We start from the raw sequence: 17,153 nt of genomic DNA on the forward strand, positions 1-17,153 counted from the left end.
TAACTTGAAAATGTCTATGCCAGCTGTCAGCATCTCACAGTCACACTTATGGATAACATGGGTACATATTTACAATTGATACTTTATTTTTACAGCTGTGGTGTCAAAGCATAAATCAACTATATTTCTTTATAATTGACTATGGCCTCAGTTGAATTTTCATCTATTGTATTGGAGAGTTCAGTAACTGACATAAATAGAAAACTCAATTTGTGAAGCACTTGATGATATATCAGCATTTTACAGTCAAAAATAGCAAATCATGGGTAGTTAGCCAACTTTTTAGGCCTCGAGGTTGAGGTTTTCCCTGTGCTCTCCATACATTTTGTACTGTGGTACAATGAATGGATTTTTAAAAAACATGAAGTTAGCATTGTTTATCTTTTGTTATGATATAGGTTGCTTCAAATGTGTAAAGGACAGAATTCCATTAACGTTTAAAGGGAAAAAACTAAGTATGTGACAGATGAAAGGTGCGGAAACGGGGATGTGAGTTCATTGTAGAAATATCTGGCAACTCCCATAAATATCATGTGAATGTCACCTGCAGAACTGGAGTTTCCAGAGAGATATGGAAAGAGGAAAAAGTAGACGTGCGCGTATAAGCATGTTTGGAAATGAAACAAATCTCAACGGACTCGCTCTGCTTTGCGGGGGAGTTGGAAGAGATTCAAGCCTCCATGAAAGTATAGGCTACAGTCTTTGCGTCCCCTGGGATGCAGGCACTCTCCAGCTGTTGGCCCCTGGAATCATCACCCTTTTTCACTTCACCAGCAACAGGAATGCTACACAAGTACATTTCAGTATAGGAGTTGATGTTTGGTTGTCTACATGCAACAGCAGTCTGTCAAATTTTCTACAGGTTTACTTATGATTATCATAAGCATGGATTAACTGATTTGGGGGATCAGAACTTTAGAACTGGATTTGGACACAAGGCCCTCAAGATAGGGCAAAACTAAAGTAAAACTAAGTAATAAAGCACAACCCTACTTTGATGGTATAAATTTGCAAGTAGGCTATCAAAAATCAACTGCCAAACCAGTGAATTTAGGGGGGTTGGGGCCCCTGGCGGTTTAGTTTCAGTAAGCTAGAGGCCACACTTTAAAGTCTCTTAGGGATATGTCTCAGCTGTGAAGGTGTCCTGTTTAAAGTGTGTAGGTATTGAGCAGGACAATGAAATGTAGGGGTTGTTGTTGGTAAATACAGAATCCCTGGTGACATTGCACCTGCCATTTACCAACCTGGAGGAATCGCGGTCACCAGCAAAGGCTCGGAAAAAGTCGAGTGGAGCCGAACACGAAACGAACCCCCTCCCTCTCCAATCCTCCTCCTTCAGTCGTGGTGCAAGCAGCCATGTTGCCGCGAGCTTGTTCCGGTATCAGGGCAGGATCGTGCGCATAGACTGCATTCGGGCGCAGCTCCTTGCCTCTCTCCCCCTGTCGCCCGTGGCACGCACCTCCGAACAAGAAAACCCCAGTTTACCGATAATGGATTTTACAACTTGATGATTCCTCCTATAGTCGGCTGGTCACGGGAATAATAGCAGTCGGTGTACCGACAGGACGAACTGGTATATCGCCACACTGCAGTGCAGCAGTGGTGAACGACCTTATTCCAATCACGCAACAGAAGGAAGAGCGCCGGTGATTTCCGTGGATTTTGAGTTTTGTGGGCTGCTCTGTGGCAGTCACCGCCGCTGCAGGATAAGCTAACTAGCTAGCTCTGCTTCAGAAGAAACACCGAATTAGCTAGCTAAATGGGCTAATATCGGCCAACCAGTTAGCTAGCGCAACAAATTAATTCGTGTTTCTCACCTGCCATGTGACCATTTTACATGGTGCTGCTTTTATTTTTCGGATACCCGAACCTGGATATCTCGCTGGGAACATTTTGAATTGTTTTGTGTGACTTAGGAAGGTCGAGACCTCGCCGGGAATAACTTTGGCCTGAAAGTTTGTAGACCCCGGACCTGGTTTCAAATCTGAAAGGAAACATCTCAGCCACAAAAAGAGAAATACAGACGACGAAACTGCGTTATGAAAACGACGCTGGATATACATTTGTTGTAGATTTCGGCGACAGTCGGGGCTTCCTCAGACGTTAGTTAGCAACTGTACAGGTTAGCATGTTAGCCACCTAGTTGAACCTTGTCTTGTTCAGTACAACCATTGCCCAACTTTTCTTCAAGCTAGCCCAAGTAGCTAACTGGCCAAAACGTCACAGCATCAGGTTGTTAGCCCGCTGGCCACCATCGACGCCGATAAATGCCAATTGGGAACTGAATGTTTTTACACACAGGCCGAACCTGAAAAAGACATTTGCTTTTTCCTGTTTTGCTGCTTGTTGACAAACATGGGACGTGCGGTTGCTGCTAGCTAGTTTCTAGCTAGCTGGCTAACTCGGCTAGCCGCTGATGTGGGATTCAACTTGTTGATTCACGAGCTATTTGTCGTGCTGCTAGCTGGCTAGCACTGGACGTCTGTTGGAAATTACCCTCTACCATCAGCTACCCAATTTTTAAATGCACAATAGACATTAAAGAAACGTCCTTGTTTCACTTTTCCTCTCCCCTTTTTGGCATCCCCAAGTCTTTCAAAAATGTCAACAAGGACCCCACTGGTGCAAGTCATTGAAAATTCGACCGGGCAGGTAAGATGTACCTCTTAGATAATTCTCCAAAATAATGTTATGGTTGATATTTCCGTAGTGATCTACTTAAGCGTGAAAATGTTATCTGCTTTGGAGAGAGGCCTTGTTTGGCCTTCCACAGTATCTGGTTGTCTCTTTGCTTTTTCTCTCTCTCTGTTGTCTTTGCCACACAGCAGTGATTCACCAGCTTGCCTACGCACTCACACTGGATTTCCCACTCCTTGCAGAATAGGAGAACAAATTTAGGTTTCTGTTTAGTCTGTGTGTTGGGGCATGTCCTCCTGTTTGACTTCATCAGTGTGACCTGTTGCAATAGAGACAACCCTGTCAGCCAGTTCCACGTGAATTTTATATAGATGACAGTACATAATCCCAGCATCAACATATTAGTCTAATGCACCATTATCTTCTTAAGGACCAATGGTGTGATGTGATCCTCATGTACCTTCAGCCATTGCTGACAGTCGCAAGCAGTTTAATCTAGTGGCGTTGGATAAATTCCCCTTTTCTAGGAGAGAATGTTGACTTTTGTTCGAGACTTGATACAGTATGTGAACTCTTGAAATTACAATATTGATTTAGAGCTTCTACACTGTGAGTATGGTCTTAAAGTCTAAAGTGACGGTCTCCTGGAAGAGAAAGTTGATGTGTTTGTGCAGTCTTGACACGGGAACCTTGAATACCACAAAGCTAGATGTACTATGTATGTGTTTGTTATGAGGAAGCATCGGGGGCTGTGTGATCAAAGTTACTGATGCAAATGCAAACTTGTAAGAAACTGAAATTGAGAAGTTTTGTTGAAATTGGCTCCCAGGTGTTAAGTTGGAGCTGTTATTTCAGGGTTCAGGGTTCAGGGTTCTTATAAACACCACACGTCCTCCTTTGGCCTAAAATGACTGACCCCTATCCAGAGGTTGGAGGGCTCTTAAACAAACTATAAATTTCAAACAAAGCCTCTGCCTCTGAGACTGCAGCATCTGTCTTAATCTTTTGGACATTTTCGTCTGTAGATTAACTGTAATTATGAGGAAGCCACACATACGCAAGTGAAAACTATTATAGTTTCCTATACAGACTATGACTTGCATTACTCAGGCAGCTGTTGACAACTGTCATTGTTGTATGTGTCTTCGTAAATAAAAAATCTTCTGGGAGTATTGATTGGAAACATTTGTATGCCTGCATTTTGACAGTGTGGCCAGTACATGATATCAGCACGTGTGAAGCTTGACCTGTTTCTATATTTGTGTTACTTGAATATCTATAGGTATATTAATGTGGCTGCAAAGATAGATTGTTTTAGCAGTTGGTCAGTAGCTTTGACGAACGTAGCAATATAAATAGAGCCTATTTACACACATAAAAAGCATTTGGCTAAAATCTTTGTGAAAAATTAGGTAATAACTTTGGTTTGACGTTGGTTATTAAAGACATATAAAATGATAAAAGGTGATGGGAAATTTATTCAGTGTTTTTTATCAACCTGTAAAAAGAACTGGACCCCCTGTCAAACATTTGAGCACAGGGAACATTTGAATACTTACCTCGCTGAGTAAATGGAAACGGACTGTAGACCAACCAATCAGAAAACCTCTTGGTGTTGGAGAATCAAAGGTTCAAAGTTTTTGTCTGTCGTTGCTTCTTGCACAAATAAAATGCTGATGGATGTTGTCTCTTGATACCATGATCTCACTGCATGTGTCTGTGTGTGTGTGATGGTTTGTCTCACACAGTGGATCAATGGTCCCATTAAAGTAAACGGGGAAGCAAATCAACAGCTAGACTGGTATATAGGCAGGTGTAGGCAAATAAGTCCACGCACACAGAGTGGCACATACCTGGAACAGAGGCCAGAAAAAATACTGTGGATTATATAAGTCCTTGACTGTAGCTTCCCCATACATGCGCACAGGCACACACATACACAAGGCCTCTCCAGTTCGAGTGGGGTTTTAAAGGTTGATGTCATAGTGAAAGTTTGGTGTTTTGAACATACTGGTGTGATACACACTAATACAAACACGAGAATTAACCTTCAATATGACCAGACTTCCTCATTGAATTCAATGAAACCACTGTACTGGCCTCTGCAGATGGCCTTGCCAAAAAAAAACATTAGCGTATCAAATAAGTTAGACCTGGCTCTTCTTTAGCATAGCAACAACACACTGTTAGGGCCAATCAGATACTTGCAATTGTACATACATGGCAGAGTACCTTGTTGTGTGTAGTGTGCAGCATTGTGCCACAAGCCACATAAAGATGGAAGGGAGATATACTGCTGCTGCAATAACTTGTTACAGTTGTACACTCAAGGCTCATAAGGGTATAAACCAAAGTGCAGTATCTTGGTGATTAATAGCCCTTAAACTTAACTTCCTGGTAGGCACTGTTTGTGTACCCTTTAGCAAAGCGGCTGTACCAACACAGCTCCATGTGTTGTATTGCCACAGTGCTGTTGTTGGTCTGAATGGGTCTTTGCTCATCCCACAGCATCTAGAGAGGATTTATGGGTGGAAGGAAAAAAGTTTGGGGTCATGGCAAGTCCTTAACTGGGCTTGTAGGCAAAAGGTCACGGATGAATACGTCTACACAAACACAGTCTGTTTTAAAGGCCATGTATAGAAAGCTGTTGGTGTCAGGTCTCAAGATACAGGACAAAATGGCACCAGACATGAGGACGGGCTGAGTGTTGACACAACTGCCTCTGTTCCTGTCAGAGAAATGTATATTTTGATCTGATTAGTGAATTTACTGTTTGATTAAAAGCATATCTTCTGTCATTCTCAGCTTATTACTGCAGAAAGACGGCTTGACATAATTTAAGATTTTGATATCATGTTGTCCTAATGGTGATTTACTTGACTTAGAAAGTTTGCAAGCCCCTTTTATACATGACCAGCAAACTAAGCTGTAAGTAAATTACTATAAAAGTCTGGGGTGTTTGTGGAGTAAGTTACTGATCGGGTCAGACTACCATCCTGTCATCATCATCAACAGTTGCTGGGCTCATATCATAAGAGAGCTGTCAAGTGTAGAGAAGTGACTTGTGACATCTTTCTGACAGTGTGAAATGGCAGATACGCTGAGTGGCTTTGATCTGACGTTGCCATGTTGCAAAAGGTAATGGCTGTTAGTTTGAGGAACTTATTTGAATGTGACACTCTTTATCAGTGTGACACCAGCCTCAAAACCTGGAACTTGCTCAAAATCCAGTGATAAGGCAGGTTAATTAAAGATACAGAGCAGAATATATTTTGAGTCAGAAATTCTTTTAGATGAAATTAGCTGCAGATTTGTTCAAAATGGGGGGTTCTGCATTAGTTTGTCCTCTATGTGTACTTCCCCACACTTGATTGTCTGATTTCCTGTTTTACAATGTTCCCTGTCTATTCATTTAGCCATGTCCTCTGAAAAGACTAATGCAGCTAGAAATACTGGTCTGCCTCTTCGCTTTGTTGCTTCATCCTCCATTTCATTGTTTGGGCAGTTGCTCACTAACCAAGCAAGCTGGATCCTCCCCACATTGAGGTGTGATGGGTTTAAACCAGTAATTTAGTGAGACATTTCCTCAGTCATATAGGGAAAACTAAGTAAGGGCTTGATTTGAATGTTTACATTGTGTTTACTCAAGGTTTAGTTATTTCCCCAAATGATATAAAACAAAGATCAAGGAAATAAAGCACAAATCACGAAATGGCCCATATGAAGGCCATAAAAGGTGGGCCTTACCTGGTGTATTTTAAATGGCACCAGCAACCATAGTCATCACTAAAGGCAAGGGAAAGTTCTCCCCCAATAACTTTTAAAAAAGCAGGTAAGGGGGCGCCCCCGTAGCCGAATGGTTGGGGTGCGTACCACACGGGCTCATGTGCCCTAAGCAGCTGGTCCCCGGATTGACTCCTGGTTCGGCTGGACCTTTACTACGTGTCATTCCCCTGCTCTCTCTCCGTTTCCTGTCTCATCTGCACTGTCCTATCCAAATTGTTCCTCATTTTTAAAAATTAAATGAATGCTATAATTTAATTCAGTCTACAAATATAAACCTACTGCTACTTACTGAGCACTGTCCTGCAGGTATGCTACTTTATCAAGCAGGAAAGATGGGGATGGGCTTGGAGGACTATTATATTAGTAGGCAGTTAGTTAATACATCAAAAATAAGGCCTTAGAAATAAACAGCATGCTTTTGACTTGTATAATTGAATTATGTACTTGCTGGGCTTCATTTTTTGATAGGAAAGGAAACTTTCAAATTAATTTTTATAGATTTTATTCCTGCATCCTTGTAATGCTGAATTTGACTGTGGGCCTGGAGAGAAAATGGGTATACTATTCTTGTTTGGCCTTTGTATCCTGTGCTAGGATTGAAATGGTGTTGGTTGTAGATTCAAAATCCCATCAAGCAACACAGCAACAAAAGTATAAGCAAACAGTTTTGGAAAATATGAGTGTAGCCGAGCACAGTTTGATGTATTTCACCTGACACCTTGGGAGTGTGAAAGCCTGGCAGAGAATCTCCCAGCAAGCTGTTGAGCTGGAAATTCAATACAGATGAGAGAGGCACTGAGTGTGTGAGCACACTGACACAGGTATGTTGGTGAAGAAGTGTTTTTATTATTCCAGTGTTCACCTTTTTGCCTGTCCTTCATTCATGCTCCTCTTGAGTGAGTCATCTTGTAAGCAATCTATAGCACACACGCACGCACACACGTACACGTTGCTGTTACGCCCAGGAAACCATAAATTATGCCTCTCTCCTTACCAGACCAGTCACTAGGCAGATGAACAGAAAGACAAAGCTAGCCAGGGCCCTAGCAACAGAGAACCTGCCTCACACACACACACACACACACACACACACACACACACACACACACACACAAAAAAAAGATCATTCACTCCATCACATTCACATTTTTTTCTTGCTGGCACATACAGTTACTTGCAGTTAGGTGTTAATTGGATTGGGATTACATTCTGATTTAATGAGCTCTGTTAGCCATTTAAACCTGTGGACAGTGGACACAGAAATATAGGACAAGCAGGTGCTGCCTAGGTGTTTAACCAACAATGCAGTGAAGTTCAGTGCTTTGTATGTGTGTGTTGGATTGTCTGAGGGAGCAGGGCAGAACAGGCCTTTCCAGTTGAGCTGAGTGGTAGGTGTGGCTGCTAACTGTAGACCTGCCATTTGAAGGGCTTGACGTCATTCAGGTGAAGGAGTGTGGGTTTCTCTCACTGCGTCAATGTAATTTGGCCTTTCTGTGTAGTCATCTGATGTCAGTCCACTGTCAATACTCTTCTGCTCCTGACCTAATGTGTATGTTTTGATGTCTAGGAAAAGGAAAATAAAAACATTTAAGAACTGATAAAACATTCAAGAATAGATCTGACTAGAAACCTAAATTATTTATTTTAGATTGTGTTCTTTTTATTCTTATGCATTGACTTTTAGAATAAAGACAAAATGGAATCAAACGTCACATACAATTGGCAAAGATACTGGTAATTGTCTAAAATCATGCTTCTTTGTATAAAGTTGGTGGCAAATGTTCAAGCTGGCATTGTTTGTGCACCCAGTGCTGCGCCCAAGTTGTAGTCATGCTGATTATTATTCAAAACATATTTCCCAAGGCTAAGTCAGTCTGTGTCAGCTGTTTGTTGTGAGTTGTAGACTAGAACTTGATTTACCTATGTAACAGACTTTGGAACGAAACTAGTTTAAAATGTAGTAAGGCGCCCAACCTGACTCTGAGGCTTTATTCACAGTCATTTTACCACTCTTATCCTGCAGGATTAGCTGCATCCATTGGTAGAAACTTTCTGATCTCTGCTGAGTCACACTGATTCAGAATTTCAGTCAGAGATGCAAAATTTGGTTATTTTGAGTTCAAATCACGTAGTGGAAACCAGGAATAAGCAAGCCACCATCATCAGGCTTATAATTTCCCACCTTTGATTAATGGAGTGTACATCAAAAAGATATTACAGTCTTCCATCTTGGACACAATTGCAGAATTAAATGTATCCCCAGAGATAATTTTGGCTTTGTAATGTACAAAACATCAAGTCTAATTTCTCTGTTGATAATGGTAGCTCTCTTCCACTAACAGTTTTATATCTGTATTTTCCACATTAAATTTCTAGGTTTGTATTTAATGAATGGATTTCTTTTCTTCTAGTTGGTGTGATTAAGTGCTTCAACAAACGCATAATACCATTCATTTACTCTCAAAGCAACTATTCCTGGGTTCCCTTTAGAGTTTGTTTAAAAGAGGTGGTATGCCACACAGATCCTGGTGCATCTCATCTCATGATCTCATGACCCAGACTAGGGCTGCACGATTCTGGGAAAAATGAGAATCACGATTTTTTGCTATCACGATTCTCTCATGATTTTTTTCAACATGTTTTTTGCACTAATTTACCCGATACACAAGGAAGCGAAACAGAAAATATAATGGTGCCCGATATAGGACAGGCCATATCTTAAAGAGTACGGTCTAGACCTGCTCTATATGAAAAGTGCCTTGAGATGACTTGTGATTTGGTGCTGTATAAATAAAATTTAGCTAAGTGGTAGTTGATCAAGTCTGTAATTTCCTTGTGTCTATGGGAGCTTGTCAGGTATGGTAATAAATTGTATAAGGTTCTAATGCTGCCCCCGAAATGTTGAATATTTGATAAATTTGTCAGGAGTACCCTGATATGACTCGCAGAATGTCAGTGGACGAGTCGTTACTCTTTTAAGCTGCCTCAGTGTGACTCGCTCTGATTCTCTCCACTCCAGTGTCAGGTGAGTTCTACCTGCCTGCTGACAGCTGCATGGCCGCCGCCAGTAACCACACATCTAAAGCGGAAACTACCGGCGATAAGACGAGTTAAACCCGGCTGACAGAGTCTGTCTGCAGTTTTTTTTTTTTTTTCAGTATTACTGCTGCTGCTGAAATATTATGAAGTTGCAGAATACCTGGTTGAGCCGAGAGGGGGAGAGAGAAATAATTAAAAAAGAGAAAATGGTAGAATTAACTAGCTAATCTTTTTTCATCACGAGCACAGTGCCATCAGCGGGGTTTTCTTCTGGATTCATTTAGCCGTATTTATTTGTCCTAACACAATGTCTGGCTTCATACTGTCATTAGCCGCTGTCACTCACTTGCTCTCGCTGGGTTTATTTGAGTTTCTGCTGTTCTGAATCACGTGGTGCAATGGCACATTGTCATTGGCTGAAGGAGATAGGAGCGGGTGTCTCTGATGAAAATGCAGCAGAATCGACATTTAGAAATGAGATCGCATATAGCTCTGAATTGAGATTGCGATTTTAATACGATTAATTGTGCAGCCCAGACAATGACCAAAATCATTGAATACCACCTCTGCTCTTTTTCTGCTTATAAACATTTTATGTTGTTGATGGAGGTGATCTGTGTTTCAAGTGTAGTGACCCAGCTTCACTATCATATACCTGCATTCCACCTGTTTGCATTTTATTGAGCCAGTTCCTAATGAGTTTATTGAATCTTTTTAGGTCGTTTGTTTGGTGGTGAATGAAGACAAGATGTTAGTTAAGAAAGCCTGTCTTCTTTCAAATCACTTTGATAATACAGTTGTTAGTTTTAATTGTGGTCCATGGACCAATTAAGTACCAAAACTAAACCACGGACACTATACTGTACTGAAATGTTGTAGGGCTTTCACCACATATTTTGTCACTACTCTCTAACATTCATTAACAATGTTCTCAGTTACTTTGCTCCTCACTGGGTCGTGCAGAAGCCATAAAAGCTAAAGTAAAAACATCCATCCATTAGCTATACTCGCTCGATCGCTATCCCAGTTGACATGTGCAAGAGGCTGGGTATCCCCTGGACAAGTTGCAAGTCAATTAAATGGCTGACATGTAGAGACAGGCAAACCATTATGACTACCATACACACCTATGAGAAATTTAGAGTCACCAGTTAACCTAACCTATGTGTCTTTGGACTGTGGGAGGACATCCATGCAGTCACGGGGAGAACATGCAGACTCAGATTCTGCTGTCACACCGTGCAGAACAGCAGCAGTAGGCAGAAGCCGAGCACTCATCCTTCTCAAGTTATCAAAAACACCACTAGGTCTTACTTGAACATGATGGAGAGTAGAAAGATATTTCAACACAGCACTTATCACTCCTCCCTTCATTGTGAATACCATCCTGCCAATATTGCAAGTTGTTTAATTGACTTTGGAACATTTAGTCCAGTCCGCCATTTTGTTTACCATGTGTCGCTGAATTATCACACATTTGTATACGTCGTCATCTTCTTTTTGCAGATGTCTCTAGTGTCAGAAAGAGACAAACTAAACACCGAACGCGAATGAAAGATTCGATAAGAGATTTACTGGCTGCGGTGCTAAACGAAACCCGGTCTTTTTCCAACTTAGAACCGGATCCAAAATGGAACCCATCCCTAGGTGGTTCACATGCAGTGCTCACACACACACACACACACAGTTGCATAGCAGCAGAACAAAGGCACGCAATGAAGTGCTGTGCAGTGTGTCCCAACTGTGACAGCAACAGAGCAAACAGGAGCTCTGAATTGATTTGACACACACACACACACACACACACAAATATACACATACCTAGGGAGTTAGGGTAATCCAGTTCAAGAGAACACACATACACAACACTCACAGCAAACTGAGACCCAGCGTGACACCACCTTGCTAAAGTAAGGGGCCTCTTGCACTGTTTGTATAGCCAGTATGCATATGCTAGCTATGCTGTATATTGGATATTGCCCTGCAGAGTTTTAGAAGAAGCAGCAGCAAAGGAGCATACAAGCAAGAAGTTGGCAAAGTTAACTTCGAAACATTCTACAGTTCACTAATATTAAATGACTTTTTGTCCTACATTGAAGTCACCCTTGAGCCCGTAGGCCTGGAGGCAAGCATCACCACTACAGTTGGAAAGTTGCTCAGCTTTGTGTTTATTGTTTTTTGTATTTTTTGTTTAGTTACTGGTGGCAGACAGGTTGTAATATAATAATTAGGTTCAGACAGGGTTTTGATACAACTGGTGCTGTTTCAGCCCATAGTGGGTACACTATATGTTTAAAACTCCCTAATGTGGAAATCCATCTCCAGTGAGCCCTAACAGTGGGTTACATCTTTAATCATTGATTATGCCAACACAGGCAGATGTGACATATACTGTACAATAATGTGTTACAGAAGTAACTTGAACTCTGGCTGTTTTAGGAAGTATGGGTTAGATTAAAGAAGCTGATTCAAAATGTGGTGGAAATATGCAAAGTAATGTGTGTGTGTATGTTGTTTATGTGACTGTAGTGTAAGAGATGCTGCTGCACTCATTTTATTTCCATCCTTTGCCAGAAATACATTTATGCGAAACTCTGTACGCCCTCATCCTGTTTAACTGGCTTTCCATTTTGTGTTCAATGGGGAGAACTGTCAAACAGGTGCAGTCGCATTTCTACCAGGAATTTGGCAGCATTTTAACTTGTGTCCTTTTAATTTCCCTCTCATTAGAGTGGTTGTTTTACATGAGCCCTCCCAAAGTTATTGCCTTTTGGGGTGTTCTTGTAAATAGCTAGTAGTTCCAGCTAGCAGCTGTTGTTGCAACCTTATTTAGGTTTTTTATGTAAGCGTTACTGTATAGCAAGCAACATATGGTCCTTAAAAAGAAGAAAGCTACAAAGTTGGACAATCTTAAGATATGCCTCTGTACAGTAATATTAGGATAGTGTACATTTCATGCTCCTGTTTAAGGACAACAAACTCTCGGTTCCCTATATTTCTTTCTGGAAACCCATCTTGGCATTAAAGAGGAGTATAAATAGAAACATAAACATATGAATAGCAGGGTAGGGAAAAAAGAATGATGGGGAATGATGGGGAGGAGGGAGGGAGCAAGAGAAAATGAAGGAAGGATGAAAGAGATACAAACCAACATTGAGATAGAGGGCAGGATTCAGCAAGCGACAAATCTCCATGGCAACACAGCCATCACGACCTAGAGTCGGGAGGTGTGTGTGTGTGTGAGTGTGTGTGTGTGTGTGTGTGTGTGTGTGTGTGTGTGTGTGTGTGTGTGTGTGTGTGTGTGTGTGTGTGTCTTCCCACCCACAAATTTCAGTATAATGCAGCAGCTTTTGTATGTGGTTGTGTTACGTATCCAATAAAGACCCTGTTTGTTCTGAGCTTGTTTGTTCCACATATAGCTTTTGTTGATGAGTAAAAATGCAGGAAAAATATTTTCTTTAGATTTTGGATTGAGTTAAACTGAGATTGAGGATAATTTAAAATGTTGTTTAAATAGTGAAGTACTGATCGTTTTAATGGTTGTTTTGTCACATCAGTATTTCCCTTGCATATTACCATCAGTGTTACACTACCTCAGTTTTACAAATTTTTTCCATTATGAAATCGAATATTTATTCATAGAGCTACACCAAATAGCACATCAGTAGAATAGCAGTGCTGTTGTCAAGGATATCGATGAAGAGCAGTTTAATAAGGCAGAAAATGAAGGTGAAAAAGTGTGCTTTTGATTTAAAAAAAAAAAAAAAAAAACATAATTCCCACCCTTAAAGTCAAGTTAACTGCCTTTTGGATGGGATTAATTAATCAACAAGATTATCTTAGACAAGTGTAGTTAATAGGAATCATGCTCTCATTAACTAACACCCATCTAACCAGCAAATTACTGCAGGTGGTTCATTACAGACAACACATTCCCCTGTTACATGTCATATTAGTTCTTTGCTGGCACCGTACAGGGACGATAGTGAGTTTACATGTAGCTGACGTTACAACAGCTCTTTTAATGAACTCACAGGGTCTAGCTGACCTTACAGTGCTTCTGTTTTTTCTCTGATGTGCAGGCCTCTAATAAGGACGACATGTCAGTGTATATGGTTTCTTATCCATCAGGTTAGCCAAAACCTTTTTTGAATTTGAATTTCAGCCCACCTGTCCATCCTCACACATAACCCGCACATCTTGCTTTCGGGGTGAGGGGTGGGGGGCTGACTTGGAGTGTAACCTCATAAATTGTTTTGCTGCTCTTAACTCTTCAATTTAATTCAGTCTGATATGGGTTTTCCCATGGCTTTAAATGTCTGTCTTCAGCCACAGCTTTACTTCACGTCTCAAATGCATAGATACAGTGCAATGTTCGGTCAAGCCCTTTCTCTGAGTCTACAGTGACAAACTGAAGTTGTCTTTGGACAGAGTAGTTCATTTGTGGTTAATTATTTCAAATGAAAAGGAACAGTGTGATTACATTTAATTGTTAACATCAGTTTGTGCTGTGGTAATTTAAAAAAAAACAATCTGCAAAAACAACTTGATAATATGATAATAGCTACCAGTTTCTTGGCTGCCAAAGTTGGCAGAAAAGTCAACATATTTTTATTGTGTATAATTGAACTAATAATGGGTCTTTGTAATTATACCCCATATTTCAGAATTTAAAAGTGCATAAACAATGGTAGGACATATTTTACACAAGGCAGATTTTTTTGGTTGCTCTTTTCCCTTTGTCTCCCACTAAAAACAATTGGGTCAACTGTTCTAATAAAGTTCAACAACATAAACAATGATAGGCAAATGTGATTTTCATTTGCAACTGCAGAATAAGGTAACGTAAGGTGAAGTAATGTGTTTAGCAGGCTAAAAGACAGGCGGAATAATAGCCTCGGGAGGCTGATCAGATTTGTAGTTGGTAACTGATGTATGTGATCTGGTGCTGCAGTAAACAGGAAAGACTGAAGAGGGTATTTTATTTTTTTTGCAGTGTGGTATTTTTCAAGCCTAGCCTGGTTTATAATGTTATTTTCTAAGATCACCTCTCCTTTTATTGTCCCAGCTTTACCTCTCTGCTGTTGATGACGTTTTGCCTATGTTTGACTATCTTGCGTTTGGGTTCAGCTGTCTCTTGATAGTATTGTGTAGCACTCACTTCATGTGCGGCCCTCCTTTAGGGTTACTTTGTGAACCGTACTGTGTAAAATTCCATCTGGTTGTATCTGAGTGGCTTCCTCCCAGAACTCAGATTAGTAAAGGTCAGTGATAATGAGGCCTGAGTCAAAACACAACCAGTACTGCCTTGGATTAACATTACTGCTTAGTGTGTGTGTGTGTGTGTGTGTGTGTGTGTGTGTGTGTGTGTGTGTGTGTGTGTGTGTGTGTGTGTTTTGGTCATGTGCACATGCTTCTGTTTGCAGTGTGGCAGTAAATGGCTCTCAGCTGCAAACATCTTGTCAGTAGGTTTTCACTTTGTGTGTGCGTCTGTATGTGTTTTGGGAGGGGGTCTGAATTGTTGTGCTGGATATAAACACTATACTAATGGTCTCTCCACACGGTAGGCAGTGGACAAAAAAGGTCTGCCCCCATGCAACAGGCTTGACACACAGTAGTAGGTGAACTCAGGTTCAGAGAAAATTGTGTTTGTGCTCTATTGTGCTTAGTGAATAATGGTTGTTGTAGAAACTGACCACAAAATGAGCCTGAAAATCAGAAATAGTGGTGGCAAACAGTTAAATATAGACAGCAGCCAAGTTGAAAATGTATTTAAACTGTCATTACGTGAAATCAAATCTGATCATTTCTTCACATTTTTAACAATGAAGGGCCAAAACAGTCATATAATTTAAAATATTTCTTCTTTTTTTTTTAGATAAATGTTCGTTTGCTTCGATTGGCTAGCTAAATTTCTTCAACTTTTTTTCATCTGTCTTGCTTACTGTCTGTAATTGTGTCACCTGAAGTGGTCAACAATATCATGTAAACATTTTTGGGCCTTCAGACTGTGTGTTTCCAATTTTATTTCACAAGAAGGCCCTTCATCAGGTGTCATTAAAAAACCCAAAGTTTCAGTGAGTATATCTTCAACTTGGTGTTCAGCTGTGTTGAGTGAATATGTCCAATTAGTTTTTTTTGGAGCATACTGGAGCATTAAGTTATTAAATTTCTCTGCTAAACTGCGTATGTTAAGTTAGCGTTCATGAGTCACGCGTAGCATCAGAGAGTAATTTGAAAACAAAACAATGATGTCACTTATTGTCCTCCAACACGTCTATAATTATAACTGAGGGGCGAGGTGGGCATGCGCATGTGTATGTGTGTTTATAGCTGTGTGTGTGCGTGGTGGGGGGAAGGGGGTCTTGCTTAGCCTGCAGCTGCCCAAAAATGAAGGAAGAATCAGAAGACAAAAATAGTCGGACATGAAAGAGGATAGGAGAGAAGGAAGACTAAAGAGTTGGGGACCGTGGAAGAGGGAAAGAACTCAGAGGAAACACGCTTGAATTTTAACTCGCTTTGCTTTGTAAAACGTTCCCAAAATAATGTCAGTCGACTACTAATTAAGGAGTTGACTTACATTATTGAAAAGTCAGGCAACTGAAACAACTGGAATGTCTGAGAAGCTTTTCTTTAGGTTTACAAAAATCATGAAATTAAAACTCATACTGTAAAATCCAAGTGTCCAGTTGTCCAATATTATGTATACTATAATGTATACTTGCTTTTTAGAGCGTAATAGCAAATTGTCTAAGTTGCCCCCCACACAATTAACAGTATGAGCACCAAATGCAACCATCTTGGTTAGCACATAAATGTTGACATTCCTCCTCATATTTCATCACTGTCACACTTGTAATTACAAACTTTTAAGGAAGCCAGCATTGGCCTTGTCACTGTATTGACTTGTCCTGAATACCTATTGCAAATAACCTTGCAATGTCACAGATGGGGCACCGCTGTGTTGAGGCTGTGCTGTAGATGTAGTTTCCACTGCAGACACCCATAAAACTATGACTCTGGTGCTTTGTTGCAATTTGTTTTTGGTCATGGGTATATATTAAAAGGGTTTCCCCCTTATGTGCTATTATGTGTTTTCTTATGTGTTGTTGTAATATTTTATTTTTATGAAGTTTTTTGTTGTGATCTGTTTTTATTTAGTTTTTTAAATGACATGCAGTTGTGGAAAGCCCCTGTTGACAGTAACTCCTACGCTTCCCCCTTCATACATTTGTTTAGGATCCTTTGTTAGCCCATTCATTACACCTGTGTGGTTTGAAGTTTTTGTTGTCAGGTTGATGGACAGATAGTCCTCTGGATAGTTGTGCCTTTGAACGTTGTCAGGTTAACACTCAAAAGCCATGTACACATCTCAAATTGTGTGTCATAAGTCCTCAAAGCCCACACAGGTCCATACAGAGCCCTGTATAGCCCAAAATTGTAGAATGCTGTGAAACGTGTATGTCTTGATTTATGTATTTTATTCCACATGCTTGATCTTATTTTTGTTAGGCTGTCATACACACAGTTTTCTTTTTTGGACCTTTCCATGTCTGCATACGCATATCCCAGATTAAAGCAGGTACAGGAGTGCATGTGCTGTCTCTGTGCAAGTCCAAAGATTTCTTTGTCTGTCCCAGAGTGAAATCAGTGCTTAGGTAGAGTTGTCACTGACAGCTCTACCTGTCAGT

General features: G+C 40.6%; 1 protein-coding gene across 13 annotated transcripts in view; it reads left to right on the forward strand.

Moving 5' to 3' along the window:
- Nucleotides 1-1,319: 1,319 nt before the first annotated feature.
- The window catches only part of mark2b (MAP/microtubule affinity-regulating kinase 2b), a 53,572-nt gene continuing 37,738 nt past the window's right edge, over nucleotides 1,320-17,153 (forward strand). For 8 of the 13 annotated variants that reach the window (XM_018684904.2, XM_018684906.2, XM_018684912.2 and 5 more), the window contains exon 1: nucleotides 1,321-2,652. In XM_018684904.2, coding sequence (XP_018540420.1) covers nucleotides 2,602-2,652 — 51 coding nt within the window. In that variant the 5' untranslated portion in view covers nucleotides 1,321-2,601. Of the gene's footprint in view, nucleotides 2,653-17,153 lie in introns of all 13 variants that reach the window. The other 5 variants (XM_018684921.2, XM_018684924.2, XM_018684923.2 and 2 more) reach the window with 2 other exon arrangements.

This window comes from Lates calcarifer, linkage group LG14 (genome assembly GCF_001640805.2).
Source record: "Lates calcarifer isolate ASB-BC8 linkage group LG14, TLL_Latcal_v3, whole genome shotgun sequence".
NCBI classification, from domain to species: Eukaryota; Metazoa; Chordata; class Actinopteri; family Centropomidae; genus Lates; species Lates calcarifer.